Source organism: Marmota flaviventris, chromosome 11 (assembly GCF_047511675.1).
Source record: "Marmota flaviventris isolate mMarFla1 chromosome 11, mMarFla1.hap1, whole genome shotgun sequence".
Classification (NCBI taxonomy): Eukaryota; Metazoa; Chordata; class Mammalia; order Rodentia; family Sciuridae; genus Marmota; species Marmota flaviventris.
Window position 1 is genome coordinate 78504921 of NC_092508.1, and position 24943 is coordinate 78529863.

The window sequence follows — 24943 nt, forward strand, 5'->3', positions numbered from 1 at the left end:
CACCGCAGCCGTCCGAGAGGAGCTGGGGGAGGACGGTGGCCCGCGAGGCTCGTCGCAGACAACGCGGCGGCGATGTCCGCGAGCCAGGCGAGTGCCGCGGCGGCAGCGGCGGGGCCTCGCGCACGGCAGGGCGGCCTGGGTTTTGGCCTCCCCCCGGTTCCCTGGAAGCGGGCCGGTGGCCAGTGCGGGAACGGCAGCAGCAGCAGAGGCGGAGGCTTCAGTGCGTCTCTCTACCCTTTAGCCTGAGCCAAGGGAGGCCAGGCAGCCCGGGTGGCTGGAGGGGGTCCGCTGCCCGAGAATGGGAATTCTCTTCACCAGGATATGGAGACTGTTCAATCACCAGGGTGAGGCGGCTCGGGCCGCGGGCGTACGGGTTGGGGAGAGGGTCAGTCCTGGCGGGGTGGTTGGTGGGGTTTCCGAATACTTGGTAGTGTGGGCGGCGCGGTCGGGCGCTGTCTCTGCGCCGGTGCGAGCTGCGCGGCTGCGGGCCTGGGACCGTTCAGTCCCCTCCTCGCGAGTTTGGGGATGGTTCCCGACTCGCAGCCCTTTGTCTTTGGGGAGTTTCCTAAGAAGTCCATTAAGCAGTACACCCATTGCTCCGATTTCTATTGAGGGTAGAAGAGGTTTCTTGCCCCAGGTCTGATGTGTGTGAGAGGCACGGCCTGGCCCTGTCTCTTTCGGCCCTTTCTTGTGCCAGCAGTTAGGATTGGAGACGAGAAGAAATACTGGGGTCTTCTGAGATGAAGGTTGTAGCTTATGGCCCTAGCCGCACTACTGAGCGACCTCGGGTTGCAGAATGCGGAAAACGTGAGGAATTGCTTTTGACTTTCCCTGTACACTTAGGGTTTAAGAACCTTAACTTCACCCTCAACCCCCTCTGTGAGGAGGAGGGCTAAAGACTTAGGCCTCCTAAAAGTGATAGACTTTTCTCCGTTTACCTTATTTATACATCTGTTTAAGGTTAAACTTAAGGTCATTGTTATACTTGTGTGGGTTATTAGAGTTTTTTTTTTTTTTCTAAGGTTGGGTGTTTCAGTGAAAGCTTTAAAAAACATACCATATGAAACGTTTGTTGAGGGTAGGAAACTAGCAAGTTACTAAGTATAGAGTGTATTGTATAGGGATGCTTAAAGTTCATCAGAACACCAGCATTGTCTTGAAATGCATAGCAGGTTTATTAAAATTTGTTATTTTAAAATGAGTGTAAAGCTGTGGAAAGAGGAGACAGTTTTAACAAAAAAAGACTCCATGGTTATGAGATGCAGTGTTTATTTTTTTAAACTCAAGTTAGGTGTTTCATCATTCCTGCTGTCAATAACTTATGTTTTTCTCTTGTATAAAGTAGTGGTGTTATCACATCCCAAAGTTTTCCAGTTAAAACCTAAAATGAATGGTATCATCTATTACACAGGCCCACTGCTGCCTCCTTCCCCTTCAGTAATGGAACTCATCTTGTAAATAGAAGGAAGGGACTGGACCTTGTGGTCTCTACTGTTACCTTTAAAAAAAAAGTGTAGAGCACATGATTCTAAATGTAATGGAAGGTGACATGGGGATTTTTCAGAAAGTGGAGAAAACTAGTTCTAATTAGCACTCTCTCTGACTGGTTGTGTGTGATGGGAGAGTAGTCACTTAAACTCTCGGTGCAGGTGTTCTTAACCTGCAACACCAGGAATTTGTGCGGCCTACTTGAAAACTTAATCTCTAGATTTAATGTATTTACATTATTGTAAAACCAGTGATGTTTATCATAGATAAGATCTAGTTTTAACATCCATAATTTTGAATTATTTTTAATGAAGCTAGTGTTTCAATTCTGGAATGAGGCTTATAAAAACTTTTCTTGTTAATTGAGCTCTGATACAGCCAGAAAAATAGATATTTGCTTCTATAGTTTAATGAAATTAGATGTTTGCCAACAGATACTTGCCAGTAGTAAACAATAATATGTGCATGGGTACCACTCCAGATCACTAGTAGTAGTTTTATTCTTATAAGCTGTATCCTGTGATAATTGGATGGACATTTTTCTTGGTGATGGGAAATTAATAGTAAGAGGAATTAATGGAGTCAAGTTCTAAAAAGTTGCATCTCAATATTGTGAAAGTGAATAAATTGTTTCTTTTCTGTTAAACACTGGTTGTGTTTTCAATAGTCACTTTTCAGAATATTCCCAACTCAGTCTAATGCTAGATACTTGTTGGTTTTTTGGTTCTCTCCTAAATTGGACATATGTAAATCAGATATATCTTAGGTGCATTAGTTTACCTACAGAAGAGTTAGGACATGATCCTAAGTACTTTTCACAGAAATTCTTGGAAAGAAGGTTTTGGGGGATTGCAGAATTTGCTGTGCTGATGAAACTTAAACTGTGACAGATCTCTTTTCTGAAATCCTTTCAGAACAGCTTTTTTAGTTAAAGCTTAGATTTAGTGCACAGTGAAAGCAAATTGCATACTGCTCAAAAGAAAAACTATAGGTTATATTTAGGTGATACTTAGATTCAGTGGAGCACAAACTTTATTCTCTGTTCTGTTACTTTTACATTATTTTTTATTTAAAAAAAAAAAAGTTTCAGTGGTCCTTTGAAGTAGTTATTTATTTCCCCTGAAAAGAGGAAACTGAGGCTCATGCAGAGTCATTTCCCCAGACTATATATCTGTTATATGACAGAGCCCAGCAACTTGAAACACCAAAGAAATGTGTTACTAATTATTATTGTCCATCTTTAAAAAAGAGATTCACATCATTATTTTCCTATTTTTCATCCTTATTAACAGTCTCTCAGTTGCTAAACTACAAATCTCTAGGATTTTGAAGAGTTGCAATTTGTGACTTTTCATATGAATAGTAGTTTACTAAACATATTTTTGAGCATCTGTTTGGATCAGGACCTGTGCTGAGTCATAGGAATTAGAACAAAGCCAGCTAACAAATTTTCCTGCCTTTATGGAGCTTCTTTATAGTATAGGGAGATGGAAAATAAACTTACTTCATCTCTAAAGATAAAATAAAAGCAGTTAACATTTACTGACTTTTGCAAGGCTACGTTTTCAGTATTTCATACAGGTTGGTTGATTTAATCTGCACCTGGTTGATTTTTCTTCCTATCCTACAGAGGCAACTCTGTTTTACAGTTTTTTTGTCTTGTTTTTGGGATTTTTGTTGTTTTGTTTTTGCAGTGCCAGGGCCTCACACATGCTAGGCAGGTGCTTTACACTAAGCTACATTCCCCATCCTCTTAAGTGGTTTTCATAAAGTACTATAATTCAAAGTGATGAACCTGGGATTTTAACCAAGGTTTTCTATTGCTAGAGTTAGTGCTCTTAAAGACACACACAAACACCTTTTTTTTGTATAAGAAGGACTCATGCTAAATAAAAGGAGGAACTCTTGACACTTACGTGAACTATGAAAGATGTTTTGGAATTTCCCCATTGGTGTCTTGTATTGCTTTTCTGATTGGTTGTTAGAAAAGGAATTATATTACAAATGAGTGCTGGAAAAGCTGCCTATGCTGCACAAACCTGGCTCTGATAAAGCGAATTCTGCTTCTGTTTTTTTAAAAATTTATTTAACAAATTCAAACATATGTAGGTGAATACATGTAGTAACTAAGTAGCCAAGGAGTCGACTATACCATTTTCAATATATTATCTCTTAGCTCTGAGTGAACCCTTTTTCATACTATGTAGAAGTGGACCTGGGTCCTTTAAATAGTTTTCTTTTGTCAGTTGGCACAGTGTTAAACTTTGTTGATAGACAGCACTGGAGGGACATTTGCAGAAAGAAAGGGGTTTTCTTCATGGTTACAGTGTGCTCTCAAAAAAAAAGTCTTTTCAACACAAATACCCTCACCAGTGCCTGCCTGACTCTTGCACTACATAGTGGTCGGCAGCAGTCAGCAGTTTTCCTTAGCACCCTCCACACCCCTCAGCTTTGTCCTCCAGAGAAGTACCTTCCATTAAAAATTTTCCCCAGCACCCCTGGATGGAGGATTTCCAGCACTCACTGGGGCACCTTCTCTGCCATTCATTGATCCATAGCTATGCCGTCGGACAAGGTCTTTATCTTAGTCTCAAGAGGGATGGAGGAGCTCTGTCTCAGCCATAGGTGGAGTGGATTCTTCTTATATTTGTCATTCCTGTAATCTTTGTAGCTCTTTTCTTTCTTATTAACCAATTCCTCATTATTCCAGTCTCCTGTAACAGTTATTTTCTCTAAACTTTCCAAGTTCAAATTATTGTATGTCTCCTGATTGGATTTCTAATTTTGTCATGTATATTCAATTGCTTTTTCTTAAGCAACCTCTTCATACAAAATAAGTTTGTTTTTTCCCTATGAAACTTCATGACTGTTGCTATAAATAGCAAGTTTATTTTTATGTTTGTTTTTTTATTGATGATACTTTTTAAGTTTTGAAAATTGAGTTTTTATTACAAAGTGACTGGATCAGATACCTGCCTCCTAATTTATTTGTTCATTCATTGATGATACTTTATTAAGCCCATGCTTTATTCCAGGCTTTGTGCTGTGGAGTGGAAGAACAATAGTGAACATGACAAATAGATTTTGTGCTCTCTAAAGGATACAGAATTAATAAGGCTAAGTAATAATTTGGATATGAAGTGAAAATAAAGAATAGTGTATTTTTCTTGGTGTTTGTGATTAGGCAATAGTTCAGTTTGTTTTGGTTTTATAAATTAATGACTAGTAATTGGAGAGATACAGACTTCAGCAACTGTAAATAAATGGAACTGATTAGCTGCCTGAGTGTGTCAAAAGGAAATGAAAGAAAAAGTGATACAAGAAAAAATAAGATTATTATTTTTTTCCTGCCATACTGGAGGTTAATCTAGAGAATCACATATGCTAAGTGAATGCTCTACCACTGACCTACATCCCCAGTCCTTTAGTTTATTTTGAGACAAGGTCTCACTAAGTTGTGCAAGCTGGCCTTCAATTTATCAGCCTCTTGCCTCCGCCTCTGAAGTAGCTGGGATTACATGCATGTGCCACACTACACCAGCAGTAAGAAGCATTTTGTGATAAAATAGTATTTATTGGTAAACTCAAGCCTAAATAATAACTTAGAATTTCATCAAAACATTATAACTATAGTTATTTTGGTTTATTTGCGTAAATGTAGGAATGCTGTGACATAGATATTCTAAAAGAAAATTTTTACTAAGCAATAAACTTTTGATGATTCCCATGCAGCAAAGAATTAGAATGAGGAAATTTTATTATATTTGTCCACAATAACAATATCTCCTAGTATACATTTTTTATTTTAAGGTTCTGTGGAGTATTTGTTTTGAAGGACATTATATAACACTTTCTAGCTACAAATTTATGTTTTGCATAGAATCTTGTGCCATCTTGGTAATGATAAGAACAGGCTGGGATAATTAGAGCCTAAGGATGTTATGAATTTGATTTAGTATTAGGATAAAAGTATCTATGAATAATTAGCCCCTATCATTAGAAATAACTAGTTTGTTACCAATGAGTTGGTACCTTTATCTTTGAGCCCATTACACAATTAGGTCTTAATTTTATAGTTCTTATTGTAACCTACATTCTAAATCTTAGATTTAGGAATTTGTTAAAAATAGCCATTGATGTTTCAGTGTAAAAACGCACACAAAATTCAAATAGAAATTAGTTTTGGGAGGGGACAAAAGGAGATGTTGATAATGAATCTGACTTGTAGGTAGATATAGGCTGGGGTGAGGAGATGAAGATACTGTGGATCATGAATTCTTCATTGGAATAGTCCTCCAAAGGGTCTTTGACAGTTCTACAGAGTCTGTGGCTCCTTGGAGACTTTCTAAGTTCTGCATGTTTGATTGGAATTTATTCCTTTTTCTTTTTGAAGTATTTTAACCATTATTTTAAATCTCATGTATTTGATTATTTTGCTTATATCGCTCTGATTGACTTTAGAAATCTGAAGTGGGAAATGTTTGCATATTTATGTGTTCGAATTTTTATGTATAGGAATTTGCCAAGTTTGTAAAATTAGATAGGCAGGAGAGAGAAAGTGTCTCTAGATGGAGAGCCATGTTGGCAAAGTTAAATGATTGGAAGTCTATGAGACATTCTGGGGACTGAGTAGACTAGTTAACCAAAAATTTAGTAAAGAGGTCAAGAAAAGAAAGAATTAAGAGATTTGGTTAAGACTTTAACTATTCTTTGTCATATTTATTTTTTACTGTGTTTGTCTGTTGATCTAACCTCTATTCACTTGTCTACTTTATCTTTCATCATAGTACATAGGCCAAAGGGTATGTAAACTCCAAGGTTTCAGATTTGGGGTATTTCTCCTCCTTTGTCCATAGCCTTCTCATTTTACCTGCACTACCCTATCAATCAGCTAACTAACCTTACTAGGGCTTCTAGTCATTCCTATCCTTGTAGGGTAACACTGAATTTCTTTCCCTACCTACATTCTGTGGCTTGCTGATTTATTAAATTTTCATCATCATCTCTTAACACTCTGTTATTTTCTACCATGTGAGAGAGACATGGATTCTCACCCTGTGTCATCTACCATACTTTTTCTCCCCAGGATGGCTTAATTTCTCTGCTCTACTAACAGTTAAAACAGCTTATATCTGTCTTCACCTCAGGTTGTGGTATCTAATTTCAGCCTTTTGATTCTCTAGTTCATTCTGTATAATGGCTTAAAAATTGATACATCTTGAACTGTTAACTCCGTCCTTTCCTTGGCAGGCAACCGACTTGTGTTACAAGAAGATGAGATTCTTCTGGTATGAGTCTCTTCTGCCATCTGCATTATCTCAGTATCTCTTGAGTTTTTGCAGAGTGGTTTGTTCTGAGCAGTTTTACCTTGCTTATCACATTCAGCATGGGGCCAGGTATGACAAAAAATATTTCTTCAGTTTTTTTTTTTTTTTTTGGTCTAGTTAGTCCTACCTAATAGCTTGGAAAGGCAATATGTTCCAATGGAGAAATAAGTCGTAGGGGCATGGCTAAGATAAGGAGATCACTTTTTAAAATACCTATACCAAAACCAAATGAGCATTTTTTAACTTTAAAGGGATCGTTTTAAGAGGCTGGATAGTTTTTCAACTGATATATCCTACTGTTATTCAGTGTATCTTTTGAAACTTCTTTTAGAATTTCTTTGGAGACAAATTTTTAAATCCGTTCATATTATTCAAAGACTGTACCACACTTAAACAATAAAAAAATAATACTTGTTTTAGGTCCCTTTTCCCTTATAACCAAGTTGATATCAAGTGACCTTCTCTTTAAAATCAAAAGATTGAAAGAGTTTCAATATTGAGAATATTTAGAATGGTGTACTTCAGGGTCTAAAAACAATTATGAAAGAAAAGTAACAATTTTTTTGGAAAAAAAGATAACATGATTAAAACAAGTGTCTAATTTCCCTTCAATGATTGCATACACACACACACACACACACACACACACTTATTTCATACTTACAGTTACATATCACAGATTGTTGCATATATTTTTATTGTTTATTTTTGGGTTTGCCCCATTAATTTTGTGTTGTTTTTAGGGTACTATTTATTTACTGCTTATTGTAAATGTGTTTTCTTCCAGACAGTTGGTGAATCTATCCATATTTTGTCCTGTAGCTAATACATTGGGGTATTACAAAATGTATTCCTAGAACATAAAGAACTAAACTGACATTTTGAGACTCCTCTGATTAAAAAACATTATTCAGGTGGGAGACTTTCTGGTTGTATTAATTGTCTAGAGGTGCTTATATTTATAGAAGTGAAGAATAGCTATGTCATGAAAGGAAGATGCTTAATTTGGGGACACAGAAATACACACAACCGAGAGGCAGAATTACCATATAATTTAAAAACTTGCCGGGGGGGAAAAAAGGTACCCTATCCAGAGAACTCCATTGTCTGCCCCTAATGCAGGCATGGCCTTGCTGTAAAAATGGATTAATTGATCGTCATAGCCCATAACACTCCCTTATTTGGGGTTCCGTGTTCTCCAAATAATCTTTTGGTTTTAATTCATCTATATTATATGCTTTTCCTCAGGGAGACATGGTAATTAGTGCTTTATTTTGAAAATGTTAAAATAACAAAACCAGAAAACTCAATAGGGACAAGTTTGGGGAGGGAGTGGATAGAGAAGTTGGTGATGAGTGTGGCTTGTAGCTGTGTTAGGCTAGGGTAAGGAGATAGCACTTGTTAGGTAGTTTTGTTTTGTTTTTGAGATGGGGGTCTTGTTATGTTGCCTAGTCTTGTCTCAAACATATGATCTTCCTGCCTCAGCCTCTGAGTAGCTGGGATTGCAGGGATGTGCCACCACAATAGGCTTATCAGGCAGTTTTAAACATTTGGTTTTATTATATGTTACTCATTTGGCGTTCTTATTTATATATTATTCACATCTATGAGTTGCCTTCTCTGAATCTGTCTACTGTGGAATAGTAACAGGATTGAGTTTGTTGACCTGGGAGGCCCAAGGCGGCCATACTTTAGGCAAATTCTCCAGAGGAATATGAGCTACTAAGATCTCTTAACTTTCCTAAGTGTCTTCTATATATTATTAACCCTTCACTTTTAACAAGTATTACCTTTGTAATTGAGTCTACTCTCAGTTCCTTCACCCTCATTGTCTCTGAACATGAAATAGTCTAGGCCCTGATTCTTAAGAACCTATATAAGGGGACAGTACTCATGTCACACTTAAGGACCCAGTGGTTCTAAGCTGTGTGCTCTTTAGAGAAATAGGTAACTGGATAAAATGTGATGTATTAAATTTTTTTATTTAATTGGTTTTCCTATTGTTATGTAACAGGAGAATTGAAATAGCACTAGGAATCCCCCTCTATGGTAAATGGCAGCTATTTGTTGCTATTTGAATTGTAAAGATCCCCTTATTCTGAGGTGTTAAAATTCTCAGTTTATTATTTATAGAATGAATTTTAATTGATTCAGCATTTATTAAATGCCTACCTTGTGCCAGGAAGAATTATAGTCATGAGGAATACATGGAATATAAGATGATTAATATGTATTCTGTATAGTTGAAGGGTACCTCATTAAGCTAAGATTAGTGGACATGTAAATAATTATAAGTGCAATGTTAGAGGTATTATTTAAAAATAAAGCAGGAGAAAGTGATTCTTCATGGAAAACTAGAAACTTAAAAGATTAGTAGGAATTCCTCAAATGGAAAATTAGAGTAATCCCAGCATAGAGAGAACCCAAGAGCAGCAGTAAAACTTTATTTGCTATGAACATGTATGCAGAATAGGAGGGTGTTTGAAATTTGGTGTTGATAGCTGATAGAGTAGTAAGAAAAAGCTGAAGTCTAGTCAGTTTTCACTGTCTTAATTTATAAGCCTGAAAACTTGTACCTTTTCTCTTTGTCAAAAATAGAGTCATGACGAAAATGGAGAGTGGAATTTTCAGCTCTGTTTTGCAGAAAAATTACTCTGGAAACAATGGGAAGATAAATTAGAGATAACACTACTTAGGGAGGGTTTTAAAGTGAGAGGTGGGGAGGATTTCAACTAGGACAGTGGGAAGGAGACAGATTGAGGATATATTTTTTGATAAGGAATCAATAGAATTTAGTGACAGATGTTGGGATTGAGGAAAAGACTAAACGTACAGAGCATCTGAATTAATTGTAGCACCATTAAGCAATTTAGTAAGACAGATGTAAAACAGGTTCAAATATTGGGTTTTGGACATGGGAAATGGCATTGTGTGTGTTGGCTCAGGTAGAGTACAGTTGAAGAGAAATTTGGGAACATAGGTTAGGAATTGTCTCTTGATGATTGGCAGCATTGTATACTGTTTTAATTGTTATACAACCCTGAAGGATGTGTAGTATTTCCCCTATTTTACAATAAAGAAACTTAGAATCAGAGAAATAGTTGCCAAATAGTTGTTCAAATAATTCCCATGAATTTTTCCATATACTTCCATTACCTGTTGGGATTAAAACAAACTACTCCTTAATTTTGTGACTTAAACCAGTGATTTATTATTATTATTTATGTTTCTGAGAATGAGTGACCTCAGCTAGAAAGCTCTTGACTTGGAGACTCTTATTTGGTTGTAATCAGAGGCAACTGGAACTATAGAGTCATCTCAAGGTTCAACCATACTCAGTGTACAAATTTGCTTCTTTAATTCATGTGTCTGACATCTCAGCTGGAATGGCTGGAAGAACTGGTGAGGGGAGATCACTGCTGGGGGCTGGCTGGTTATCTCTCTTAATAAGGTCTCACCAAGTGATTAGCCTGATGTTCTTCACTCAACTGCACATTAGTCTTGGGATTGTTATATAGTGTGTGGCTTGGTGGGGGAGGGAGTTGTCTAAAACAGCCAGGTAGCAACTGAAAGGATTTTGATGATCTAGGCCCAGAAGTCATACAGTATCACTTATGCTGCATTCTGTGGATCAAAAGTGAGTCCCAGGGCCAGTTCAGCTTCTAGAAGAGGAGATAGCCAAGGGCATGACTATCCAGGGACTATCACACCATCTTTGGAGATTAGCTTCCTCCACACACTTTGCTGCTTTGGCAATTATTTATAGATAGCCTGAAAATAGATGAAACTAAGTTGCCTTGCTAGCTTATAAGAAGGGTAGAAGAAGACGTCCTGGGAACACAAATGTTTGAAAGAAGACTCAAAGAAGAGAAGCCAATAAGAAACGGGGAGAGAGGACAGCTGTCAAGAGATCAGAAGAAAAGTTAAGAGAGAGAGATGCGGGCTGGGATGTAGCTCAGTGGCAAAGCGTCTGCCTTGCATTCGCAAAGCCCTGGGTTCGACCCCCCAGTTCCAAAAAAAAAAAAGAGAGAGAGATGCCATAGAAGCTAACCAGGGGAAGTGGATACTCTCACCATAGCTTCAGGTCCTTAGATTTGGTGTTATAACAGTTTTGTAGTTTCAGTGTACATATAATTTATAATTACTCATCTTTTGTTTTTCTTCCCATTCACTGCAATTCTCATATACATACTCAATTGAAGCCTAAAATTTCACAGATAGAACTTCTAATGTGAAACACTTATAACTTAAATCATTTGTAAATTGTCATGATTACATTTGGAATACTTTACTGAGAATAGACTTCCATAGGAGTAGGAGGAACACACAGTGCTTCTGGCTTCCCAGGGAGGATGTTGGAAAGATGAGAGGTCTCAGTAGAATGAGGAGGATAAGGAAAGTGAGCCACTTCTGCTGGTCTTGGTGGGACCTTTTTTTGAGTTCCAAAAAAGGTATATAGTGCTATGCACTGAAATATACCATAGAAAAAAAGAAGGGTGAAATAGTATGTGCATGTTGAAATCAGTGGTGTTTTCTTTATTTCAGAGCACAAAGTTATCATTGTTGGATTGGATAATGCAGGAAAAACTACCATCCTTTACCAATTGTAAGTACTACCTTAATAGATTATTTTGTAATTTCTAGTTAACTTTTTCTTCCTGGGTGATATTCTATTAATGAATATAATGAAAAAACTGTATGGAATCTAAGTTACTCAGTAAGAAAAGAGATTGTCCATAAATCTGAAGCCAAATTTAAGTAAGTTTTTATAGAAAGCTAGATATTTATATGACATCGAGTGCATTATTTAGTTGTTTTGAACTAAAGCTCTTTTGCTTATAGAAAGTAGAAAAATATTTGTTTATATAGTTTCTTTTAATGATCTATAATAGTCTAGATTATCTCTTGTCTATTTCCAGCCCTATAAATCCTTAGCTTTCTCTTGGTATGAACTGGTGGAAAAAGGGTATTTGGGGATAAAATGTAAAAGTTCATGCTGCTTTGTCCCTTGATTAGAAAATTATTCAAACAAGGTAGCCTCTTTACTAATTGTAATATATATGAACTTTTTTTTCCCCAGTTCTATGAATGAAGTTGTACATACATCCCCTACAATAGGAAGTAATGTAGAAGAGATAGTGATTAATAATACACGTTTCCTAATGTGGGATATTGGTGGCCAAGAATCTCTTCGTTCTTCCTGGAATACTTATTATACTAACACGGAGGTAATGTTTCTTAATATGCTTAAACTTCTTTCTATAAAGAGAATGCTTGAGAAACACTTAGATTTGAATTCTTATAGTTATAAAGATATAGCTGTATTTTGACACACAGAGTTTAAGCATAATAGAATCCTTAATTCCCTGTTTCAGTGTCAATTATTCTGTACATTCATTGTCATTGAATCTCTGTAGGGAAAATTAGTGGTTTATTGGTCTGATTGTTTATTGATCCTAGAACTTGTCTCAGGTAATTTTTATAATGACTTTATCTTCCAGTTTGTAATTTCATTTCTTTCTTACTATTTATATTTGGTTAAGTATTGGAAATCCTAGTTAAATGAGAGGGCTTTGGTGGTTTAATCTTAACCAATTTTACTGTGCATTTTCTTTTATGCAACACAATTTTACATTAAGGAAATCTTTTTCTTTTGATTATGAAATACTTTAGACATAATCATATGTTTTTATTTACACATTACTTCCTACAAGAAAATTTTAGACCTGTGACATTTGTATTCATTGTATAGCCCTGTAAATTGAAAGACTGTGCTAATTGTTTTTGTAGTGTTGATTATAAGTTAATAAAATATACTCTAAACATATCTTTTAAGTCAATAAGACACTATTAAGTATCTCTAATAGTCTGACCCCAAACATTCCATTAAGCGTTTAACTATATATTTTTGGAGAAGGAATGATATGTATGAAGGTAAATATGGGCTGGCTGCAGTGGCACAAGCAACCAGCTACTTGCCTAGCATGTGTGAGGTCCTGGGTTCAATCCCCAGTATCATGGGTACCACTGTTATAATGCTATAGGTATTAAATTATGCCAACACTTTGAAAATTAGCAACTATTTTTTTTAAAAAAAAGAATGGATCTTACAGTAATGAAAGTAATTTATCAGTAAACTGTCAAGTGAAAGAAGAGATAAAAGTAATTCTCTTATTCATCTCTTATGGTTGATGAAAACTGAAAAATAGAAGAGACTTAAAATGGAAATTCATATCTAGTTCTAAAAAATAAATAGTGCTTTTTAATCGTAGGCAGTCAGAATTAATTTGGGCATCATAAATACCATCATAAATTAGTGAATTATGTATTTACTTCTGTTTCCTGTTGCTTTTTGATGCTCATGGAGTTGGGAAGAGGTTTAATAGAGGTCATCCCACTCGGAGCCTTAAGTCTTTTATTGCATCTTCTGATATTAGTTACGTCAGTTCAGGAAAAAGTTCTACTTTTCAGGTAGCAAGTGCTGTTTATATAAGGAAGAGAGCTTGTTTTTAGGTACAGATTTGTTCTTTCAATTTGTTAATTAAAAAAAAAATTGTTTTCTTAACTGTGACATTACTCCCATGCACATGTCCTTTTAAATTTTCAAATGGATATTAATATTTGGATGTATCTTCAAATTAGGGGCATAATGTGGTTTTTTTTTTTCTTATTAAGTTATAGGGCATAAAGATGGACTTAGGCCCATTAGCATTTAAGATACTAATTTAGAAAGCAAGTATGTTGTATATTGGTTAGAATGTTAGCATTGTATTCTTTTTTCTCTTATCTTTTTAAAAATTAGTAAATATATTTGAATTAGAAATGGATTAGACTTTTAGACTTTACAATATGTATTAGATATCTCTGGTTTTCCAACAATACCATAAGCTTCTAATATCTTGATATTAATAGTCCGTGAGTCAAATAAGCACTATTAATTTTCACATATCAAATTATATACTCACTAATGACTTTTTTTGGTGATTATTTTAGTTTGTAATAGTAGTTGTGGACAGTACAGACAGAGAGAGGATTTCTGTAACTAGAGAAGAACTCTACAAAATGTTAGCACATGAGGTAAGTTATCTTTTTACATAAAATGCTGGGTGGGGGCAGAAGGAGTATGTGTATTACATTTCTTTTTAGTTTCTCTTGAAGATGCCATTTTAAATTTTTTGAAAAATTGTCTGCTGGCTATTCCTGATGGGCATGCCTATTTTATGATTTTGATACTTCTAAAATTTGCAGATTATCTGGAAACAGCAGAAAGTTTGTGGAATTAACAGTAGAATGTTATTTCATTTATCATAGATGAATTTGGAGTAGAAGTTTTACTGATAAGAATAATTCCTAAAAATACCTTTTATTTTACATTTTAAATAAATTTATCATACAGAGTATTATCATTGGAAATAAAGATTTTAAAGTACCTGAGTACACAGCAATTTAGGGATTGAACCCCCAGGGGTGCTTAACCACATCCCCAGTCTTTTTATATTTTATTTAAAGACAGGATCTTGCTAAGGCTGGCTTTGAACTTGTGATCCTCCTGCGTCAGCCTCTTAAGCAGCTGGGATTACAGGTGTGTACCATTGTGCCCAGCTGCAATTCTTAAAATGTTTGTCATTTATCAGACAGATATTTAAATGTCTTGCTTGTTGCCAGACATGGTAGCAGAGGCCTGTAATCCCAGCAACTTGAGAGACTGAGGCAGGAGTATCTCAAATTTGAGACCACCGTAGGCAACTTAATACGATCCTGTCTCAAAATAAATAAAAATAAAAAGGGCTGGGGATGTAGCCCAGTGGTAGAATGCCTGTGGGTTTAATTCCCAATACTAAAAATAAATGGAATGAAACAAAACAGAATAAAGTAAAGTAATGTAGTAGTTGTTGCTCTTAGGCTTCTCTGATACTGTTTTTTTTTTTTTTTAAGCAAACAAAATTATATGACTAGCTACATTCTGTTATTCTTTGAAAAATATTACTAATAATATAAGTTAAAAATTAAATAAGCTACTACTGGTGATGTAGCTCAGAGGTAGAGCACTTACCTGCAAAACAAACAAACTGAATAATTTAGTCAACTTAGTAATGAAATAGAAATATAAAATCATAATATTTACTGTAATAGCAATTGTTCTTTTGAATGTCTTTCATAACAAATGCCACTTTCTCATTTATAAGTAGGAATAGAAAAGTTAATATTTAGATGTATAGAGAATACTTTTTAATTTCAGTAAAATTTTTATAAAGAAAATTTTAAATATCTTTATAATGAAGGTATATATTAATTTACTATTGATTTGAGTAATTTTTTTTTAAAGTTTAAGAATTTTAGTATGTTTCAGGCAGCCTTTCAAGACTTAAGGAAACCCAGTGAAGTGGTTTTGTAATTGAGATTCTTCATTTCTTATGGTGGTCATACCCACCAAATTGCACCTTTTCCTAGTTGATTCTAATTTCTGACAGCCATGTTAAACCTCTGGGGTTTTTAAGATGTAAATTTTGCCATTGTGCATTGATTTACGAAAAGTTGTTTTAGTTTGGGTTATATGCAGTAAGCCATAAAAGAGGCAGAAAAAATTTTTTTTCTTTCCAACTTTGTATTTTAAAAAATTTACCAGCATTCTTCAGTTTGTTTGAAGGGTTGTTTTGTGAAGACTTTGGAAAGAAAAATAGATATCACATGTTGTCTCTGGGCTGTTTTTTATTTGTTAATAGGTAGTATCCCTATTTGATATGTGTTCTAATTGTCCAATATGTAGCAGGATAAGTATTTGAAGAGCCCATTAGTAGGGCTCCAGTAAAGTTTTTGAATTTTATTAGCTGGGGGCATTAACTTGGACAGATCACTTAACCTCTTCTGTTACAGGTGAGTGTACTCTTGAGACCTACAAAGTTATATGACTAATTAAGCTTTTTAAGAGTAAGGATTTGAATTTAGGCATTCTTGCTCAGCCTCTTTGTTCTGGATGGGCCGGGGGAGACATAAGTAAGGCCTAACTGGAAAGTGAAAAGAGTCTGAATAGAAGATTATGGAAGAAAGGAATTGCAGATGAAGTTGAGAGCTAGCATAACTGCTCAGTGGGGTCAAATAGAGCCCAACAGGCAGAGTTCCAAATAGGGACAAATGGATCAGAGAATGAGAACATGTCAATGAAAAATAAATTTAGACATGAGGTTAGTTGTACATTTCATAGTATTATATTAACCAACAATACCTTATTATCATCATTGATAATGATTCTTCACATGTATTCCAAAATATAAAACTATAAAAAAATTTAAAATACCTTCTGAAAGATTTTTCTTAAATAAAATATAAAACTTTGACACTAATTTTAAAATAGTTTCAAGCACCAAAATCTGAATATTCTTTAGAATGACTCAACTTCTAGGAATTTTCTTCACAAATGAAGCTTTGAGAAACAAATGGACACCCATGTATGACATATAGAAAATACTAAGTAAATGTCTCTTCCACTGCTGTTATTTGTCTTCTTAACTAAAATACATTTTAGACTCTTAAGATCAGATAATCTGCAATATTTAGCTTAAAGTTTTTAAAATGGCATATGTACATAAGATCACCATTGTCCACCTTATGCTTTGACCTTTCGTTAAGTCAAGCTAATAATGAATAGCCTTAAGGTTATCTTATAAAAAGCAATGGAAGATTTTTCTCCCTAAATATTTAAAAATAAGTAAAATAACTTTGTTTAATCAAGAACTCTAGGTGAAGTTTGGGCTTTTGTGATCTAGAAAGAATTATATTCAGTTTTTTGTTTTGTTTTGTTTGAAGACTTGATAAATGACTTTATTTCTTGTGTTTTTATATTTCCAGTTCAAGGGCTTCTGTAAATTTCAGCACTAAGTGATGAGCACAGATTACTTACAAATAAAATTTAATTATGCATCTTATGCCAGGTATTTAACAGAAGTTTTTTCTTTGAGCATACCAGCAGTAGCAAACCTGACCTATATAAAAGACTTCAACACACACTTTCAAGAGATATTGAAACCTAGAAGATAGGAAGATAGGAATTAAATCTCATGGAAAGTCCATCTACTTAGTTATTCAGCCACATATCAACTATTGATAATGGTTCCATTTTCTACTTGAGAAAAATATTATATCCTTTATGATGACTATATATACCTAAGTTATAGTATTTCCCTTCAATATTTTTGCCTTTTATATAACATGTGAATTGAACTATAGGTGAGACTAGTTGAACATGAAATTTTAAAAACTGTTCACATTCTAACAGTATCTCTTTTTGAACATGGTATTCAGGCAGCTACATCACTAGCTATAGTAGCATTAATAGTTGCCACCCTGCAGAGGGCACTCTAACTAAAAATCAATCTTGATTATTATATAAAATATTTTGCATAATTCTTTTTAATCACATAAAAAATTTACCACTTACATTTTTTATTTATATAACAATCAAAGAAGTCATCAAAACTATATTCTAACAGGAGTAATGTAAAGCTATCAGCTTGTGCTTATAGAAGAATATTGCTTTAAATATATGTACATGTTATTAAAACCAAACTATCCTTTTAAAATCCCTCAGAAGAATGACAGCATTCAACACAATTTAGAAAACTTGCAAGCATAACTTTAGTTTTGTTAGTATCTCTTCATATATATAGGCAGAATTTTATGGGAGTTGAATTGCATCCTTCAGGGATTCTTGGCCTACGATCCATAAATGGAAGTTAGGGTATCTTTTAAAACATTAAAATTACATGTAAATTTAAAAACATTTTTGGCACATATACATATGTGCATTTTTGTGAGGAAAAGATCTGTAACTTTGACTAGATTATCCAGTAAGTCTCTGGCTTTAAAATAGTCTGGGGTTGGGAAGAAGTGTGGCCAGAAAGATACTAAGAACCTTGGGCCTGTTTTGTGAGTAAAACTTACCATTTTGGAGTATGCACAATTATTATGTTTAGAAAAGGATAGTATGGTGTCTTTCTCAGATGAGATACACAATAAATGTTAATTGTAAGGAACAAATGCAGAAAGTTTTAAAAGAACTTGCTCAGAATCATAGCATAGAAGTGGTATAACTTACTAATCGAGTAAATTTGATAAATTTAATGCTAATAAGATGACCTTATCATATATTTATATCTAAGAAATCTTCCTGGACAAACAGGAGTTAGATCTCAGTATGGATAGGACTGATTTAGAATAGTGCTTCTTAACTGAGAATTAAGCCCTAAGGCCTTAAGGCATGCATTTTATGTAATGAATTCCTTTATTTCCTATGCATCTAAAAGGTATTAGCTATGTGCATTGTTGGGAAACTTGCAGTGTAATCACCCACATCATTTTCTACAGTTTAGTTCTCATGGAACCGTGGTTGTGAAAGGCTGGTTTAGAAGGTAATATATGCAGGTAAAGTGAGAGCAACATCGTCTCAGAGGTGTGAATAACATGATTTTGAATTGGGACTGTGTAGAACTGTTCAGAGAGCAATAGATAGATTGCTAATTAGAGTGTTTTATATAGTGAGTGATGATTGGTAAGGCAGAATATCTAGATAAGGTAGAAAGGTACAAGTAGGGTAGGGTTTTGGAGAACTCTTAAGTACCAGGATAAAGGCTAGCTCTTAGCCATATAAGCCTAGTCATGTCATTGGGTGATGGGTATATTTTATATTTGAACAGATGATTGTTAAATATAGTACTTAGAATCATAAAAATATAGTTTAAGGCTGTAAGAAATATGTAAATCCATACTAGTATATATTTATTTTTTCAAAATGTGTTTGGTGTTAAGTTTGCTTCTATCAGCCTGTGAGCTACAAGATACTTTTGTGAAGAATCATTAAGAAATTCTAGGTTAATAAGATGAAAATCAGTCTGTTAAGTTGGAAAATATGTAGAAAAATAAGTTTGTCTTTCAAGTTTTGTTTGCTTTTATAGGACCTAAGAAAAGCTGGATTACTGATTTTTGCTAATAAACAAGACGTTAAAGAATGCATGAGTGTAGCAGAAATCTCCCAGTTTTTGAAGCTAACTTCTATTAAAGATCATCAGTGGCATATCCAGGCATGCTGTGCTCTTACTGGCGAGGGGTAAGAAGTCTTCCTATTAGGTAACATGTATTTAGCATGGAAATGTTTATGTCTTCTTAAACCCAATAAATATTTAAGGAAAAGATGTAAGAAATGGTTGATGTCTACAGTTAGACTTTTTAGGATGTTTTTGTAAATTCTAAAACATACAATATAAACATAATATATATAAATCAACTGAGCATATAGATGATGCAGTTGCTGTAGAAACTCAGAGAAATGAGTGTGTCATCAAGAGCTGGAGAAGTCAGGAATGCTTCTTATGATGATGATGGAATGTATCATCAGAATATACTCAGAACTAATGCTGAGTATATTCCATCTCAGGTGCTTTCCATATGGTGCCTTATTTAATCCTCAGGGCAGCCCTATAGACTATGTTAACTCATTTTATGAATAAAGAATCTGAAATAGAAGAAGACCCATGCATGAGACTATTTTAGGGATATTTGCATTGCCACCAGTGTTGTCAAGAGAAAAATTTTACATTTTCAAAACAAAGTTAGAAGATAGTATGGCCCATGGAGATAGCAATGGCATGAGGGTCCTTGGTTTTGGAGTGAGAAGAGTTGAAGTGTAGGTTGATGCCTAACAGTAGGATTTTGCCCAGGTCTAATGCCCAGAGATGAAAGTATTTCCAGAAGGAGGTGTTAGTCAACTTTGTCAAATACAAGGTCAACAACAAGGAGGATAGAGAGAATGTATTAACTTTAACTGTGAATAAGTAAATTCAGTTAGAGCAAATTCTCTGTATTGGAAAGTGGGCAGAGGATAAGAGTAGTTCAGAGAAGAATTGGATTTTAGAGTACCAACTGTAAACTCTTGGAAGGAGGGATGATATAGAGGAGGTTGGAAATAGAATAAAAAGCTAAAAAGAAGAGCCAGGCTCAGTGGAACATGCCTATAACCCCAGCTACTCAGGAGGCTAAAGCAGGCGCTTTGCAAATTTGAGGCCAGTCACAAAGGGCTGGGGATGTAGCTCAATGGTAGAGCACCTGGGCTCAGTCCTCAGTATTAGGGGGAAAAAAAGGGAAGAAAAATGGTTAAAAGAAGGGGCAAGCAAAAGTTTGGTTTTGTTTTTCTTTTTTCAAAGATATGGTAAATCTCTGTGTTATATGTTTGTGCATGCACACAGAATAAAGAGTTAAATGACAGAAGAAGGATTCTAAAAAGAGGTCTTAAATTTTTGGTTGAGGTTCTTGAGGTATTCAGAAAGAGCAGAAGCTTGAGGCATAGATGAATGAAATAGGTAAGGCAAGAAAATGCTTTTCCTTTCAAGATTGATGAACAGTGAACTAGTTAAATTGAGTTTTTGAAGCCATATCTTATTGAAATAGAAGACAGAAGAGCTAATTTTAACTTTAAAAAAAGCAAATCTATTAATTTTTTTAAGATCTCAGACAATACCAGTTACCCATATATTTAAGTAAAAAAAGTTATGTATTTGTCAAATAGTTTAATATAAATGGAAAGAGAATGAGGCACTGGGTTCCATCCTCAGCACCACATGAAAATAAGTTGAATACATGTTGATATATATATATATTTCAAAGCAAAAACACTTGATTATAATATTAAATTTAACAGTAAATATAGTCATCTAGGATTTACATAAGATTTAATTTGTATTCTTTGATAATTAATTAGAAAATATGTACAGATTACATATGAAGTCAACTACATTTTAAAAAGAATAAAACAATAGATGAAGGTGTATTTTCAAACTTTGTTTCATGTGGGTTTCTATTTGTAGCAGTTAGCCCGGAGAAATGTTTAGTTTGGGGGAAAATGTTCTGTTCCCTTCTTAATTCTTGATACTTTGGTCCAAATTCTTGATTTTAGTTTTGTTCAGCATTTTGATTCAGTGAATTTGAGATCACAAACTTTGGAGCTTGTCCTCATTTTTATACCTATTTTTGCTATTTGCTAACCTTGCTAAACCTGGATTTTCTCTGTAACATGGAAAAAAATTCCCAGATATAGTAGTGTACACCTGTAATTCCCAATACTCAAGAGGTTAAGGCAGGAAGATCAGAAGATCTCAACTTTGAGACTAGACTAAGCAACTTGGAAAGACTCTGACTTAAGATTTTAAAAAATTAAAAGGGCTGAGAGTATAGCTCAGTGGTAAAATGCCAGGGGCCCAAAATCACCAGTACCAAAGCAAACAAATAAATGGAAAAAACAAAATCATGGGATGGCTTCTGACCTCACTGTAGTGAAGATTAATTAAAATAGTAGATGTTGGGGCTGGGTTGTAGCTCAGTGCTGGAGCACTTGCCTCACATGTATGAGGCACTGGGTTCCATCCTCAGCACCACATAAAAATAAATAAATAAAATAGTGGGTGTTAAGTCCTTAGAACAGTAATAATTACTAATTTGCTATTAGTTAAGTACTGTTCATTTGTTGCTTTTATTATTGTGCCTTATTTCCTATCAGTAGTTTATAGGTAGAATTTAGTTAAAGGAGAAAAATATAGGCCACAACTATTTGTTTACTTCATTGCCATTTATTTTTATCTTCTTTTATAATATTAGACTTGTATTTGATAGAAAAATCTGAGTTTTAAAAAAACTTTAATATTGTACCTTCATTTTGTTGTAATAAAACTTGAAACCATTTTCTTCTTGCTAAACATTTAATTTCTCTTATCACAATGAATATCCCTGTGTTTTGGATTAATCCAGTTACCCGTTGTTCAGCAATCTAATTGGTGTTATGATATAAAATTTTACTGCCCACAGATTTTTATATATAAATGTAATATACATACATGTTTACTTTGTGTTAACAACTCTGCTATATGGTTAATTTAATATCCTGCCACTTGTTTCATGTATCTCATAAGCATTTTTGGTATCAAAATTTTTGAAAGGACAGTTTTAATGTTCGTTCTTTTTTTCCTGTTAAGAATGCTTAATGAAGCACTGAGGGTATAGTTCCATGGTAGAATGCTTACCTAGGCTTTATAAGAGCCTGAGTTCAATTCCCAGCACTGCAAAAAAGGCTTTAATGAACAGTCTTATGTGTAAATTTATAAATAATCCCTTGATTTTTTTTTTTTTTTTAGGATACATTTCTAGAATTAGAAAAATTTTTCTAATTTTTTAATATTTTTGTTATCCTATTGCCAGATTATGTTCTGTTGGTATTCATTGTGTAATTAGTAAGCTCAGTTTTATGTCAGCCAGAGTGTTCTAGATACTAGAGATATAATTAAACCAAAAGCATGGATGTACTGTGTATATGAGAGAATGGTTTCACTGCAACAGCTCCTGCATTGAATACTGTTGATTTTTAAAACTCTGTTGTTCAAGTAAATTAAAAATATCATCTTTTAGTTTGTAGTCCGTAGTTTTTAGTTCAGAATTTAATCAAATGATTTTGGTTTCTTTATAGATTATGCCAAGGACTTGAATGGATGATGTCACGACTTAAGATTAGATGATCTCTACTGACCTCTTCTCATAGACTTTGTATAAACAAAGTGCTGGACTTTACCTGAAAGCTGCAAAAATTAATGGTTTAGATATATTTATAATAAACTGATTTCAATTTTTTTCTATAAGAAGAAAAATTAAGACCACTTATTTGAAAACAAGATGGGAGTCTCATCTTCCAATTTGCTTTCTCATTAGTTCCTTTCAAAGTACTTTATTAAAGCTGTGATTGACATTTTTCTCAATGAATCCTCTCAGGACAATGTATAGCCTGTGGTAAGTACAAAGGGAGAGGAAGATGTTTTGAACTTCAAGAGCTTTATTATCAGTATACCCCTCCCCAACTGAATGTTGTTCTCTTTTTGTTCCACTAAGTCAAAATACAAATCAGCACAGATACTGTTTCCAATATTTTAAATGTCATGTTAGTTATGAAAAAAAAAAAGTATTTTACTTAAGGTTGTGTGTGTATTATGTATATACCTCAAGTTCAAGTTAATGGCTTTGATTTGTGTTCTAAAGAAAAGCAAATAACTCAAAAATTAGTAATATCCTTAGTTATTGCCCTAATAAGATAAGTACTGGCATTGGTATTAAGTGCCATTTTATACTTTTCCTGTTTGTTTTCTGTATTGTACTAATCAAACGTCCCCTCTCCCCCAATCATTGAGCTGCTCTTAAGAAAAAAAAAGATACAGGAAAAAGCTTGACATTGTATACCCATTTTTGTTGATCAGTAACACACATAGAAATGTGTAATCCAACTAAGTGAAATATCTGTCAAATTTTTGGCTTACCCAGTTGACAGAATTGCACAGTGGAGCATTGATCAGATTAATCCTTGTATTGGTCTAAATTATTGAATAGATTATTAATCCACTTATAAATCAATCATAAATTGTGATTAAAACTATCAAGTGATTTCTTCTTAATTAAAATCTATTGTGTGAAACATGTCTACCCAAAGAGGTAACATTCTATAAATATTATTAAACAATTAGCTAGAGTCTTTTTAAGTATAAAATTATATATGTCAAGCTGTTAAAATGAGAGTACAAGTAATGCATAAAAAAATTCTGAGCAACATTTGAAATTTTTTAATTTGCAGATTTCTTATTTCTTATTTTAGGATTTGGAATCCTTTTGAGGTTTTTTTGTTGTTCTTAAGTTTTCTTTGATCTTTCACCTTGTAAATGCATTGTTTAACAATTAATAGTGGTAAATTTTTAATGCTGTTGGCTGGAAAACTGATTGGTGTATGATATATTATTCGTACTAAGAAATAACTTGACCCAAAATACCTTTTGTTTGCTTAGGTTTCTTTCTTTCTTTTTAATGTCTGAAAATTGAAGGTATTTTTGTCATAATTGTAAACAGAATTATCCTGTATTAAAATATATACTCTATTTGTGTATCTTTTATGCCCTGAAAATTTGAAGGTTAATCCATACTGGCATGTTTTAGAACATTCAAAAAAAGAAATTACTTTTAATACCAACCTTTTAAATTTCATGAAGATTTTGGTAGGAATAATAGTATATACTATAAGCATTGACAAAACTGAAAATTTCTTTCTATGAAATATAAAATGCTCAGTATCTAAATCCAAGTTGGGTGTGGTATATCAGTGTTAACTTTGGATGTTTTGTGTTTTATATTTATGTTGCAGTGTTCAAAATGCAAATATAACATTTAATATTTGTCATGCTTTTACAAAAGTGAATTCTAAATTACTAAGCTTTGTCCATATGTACTCATACTTTTGGAATTACTTGTTGTATATTAAAAATTCCCTTAAAAACCCAATTCTATTTTGCATTTTCATCAGAAACAAATATCCTTTAATAGAGTCCCAAAATCTACACTCTTTGTCCTTTTTATTTTTTAATGTGAGTAATCATGTACTTATCCTTGGATTGCTGTCCTGTCAATACAATACAGATACATTCAATTGTCATCAAAGTGTTGGAAAAGTATTTTAATTGGATGTGTAAAGAAAGCATGCACTGCATTATTAAGAGGTGGTTTAGTGTAATTGACTACTGTCATGATATCATGAGAATGCTTGGTATCTTACATGACATTAATAAAACATGACTTTTTTATTTTCTACCCTTCTAGACTGAGCATCAGAAATAAAACAGTACCTGTGTGCTTGTATGTAAAACCAAAATTGCAACTGTGAAAAAAGATATCATTTCTTCTATGAAAATATCAAAATCATTTTAACAGTATTTTTCCAAATAAGATGGAGAGCCTCATGAACAGTCATTCTGGCAATTTATATGTAGTTTAAGTGGAAATAAGCAAAGAATAATTCTTTTGGGTTTTTAATGTTATTTGGGGTTGCTCAGCTTTGGAAAGAACGAAGATTTGTATCTCTATACATGTAGCAAGATTTAAATACCTGTTTTGATACTAATTTTGAGAGTCATAACTTCTTTTGATATGTTGGTAGAAATTAAAAATGAGCATATGCTAAAGCATTAAGATATACTTAATTTTGTCATAATAGCATTTATAAAGTATATCTTTCACATTATATTAAAGATTCTTGTTTGAAATTTTCAGTTTTCTTTATCTTC

At 33.9% G+C, this 24943-nt stretch overlaps 1 protein-coding gene across 2 annotated transcripts; it reads left to right on the plus strand.

Moving 5' to 3' along the window:
• Positions 1 to 24531, plus strand: Arl5a (ARF like GTPase 5A). Of its 2 annotated transcripts, none has more exons than XM_027938000.2 (6): positions 1 to 344; positions 11361 to 11421; positions 11896 to 12043; positions 13809 to 13892; positions 18764 to 18935; positions 22318 to 24531. In XM_027938000.2, the coding sequence occupies exons 1-5, from the start codon at positions 299 to 301 to the stop codon at positions 18917 to 18919; spliced, it is 495 nt and encodes a 164-aa protein (XP_027793801.1). In that variant the 5' UTR covers positions 1 to 298; the 3' UTR covers positions 18920 to 18935; positions 22318 to 24531. The 2 variants fall into 2 exon arrangements, with proteins under 2 accessions (XP_027793801.1, XP_027793800.1); XM_027937999.2 differs by having other exon boundaries at positions 18764 to 18915.
• The last annotated feature ends 412 nt before the right edge of the window (positions 24532 to 24943 follow it).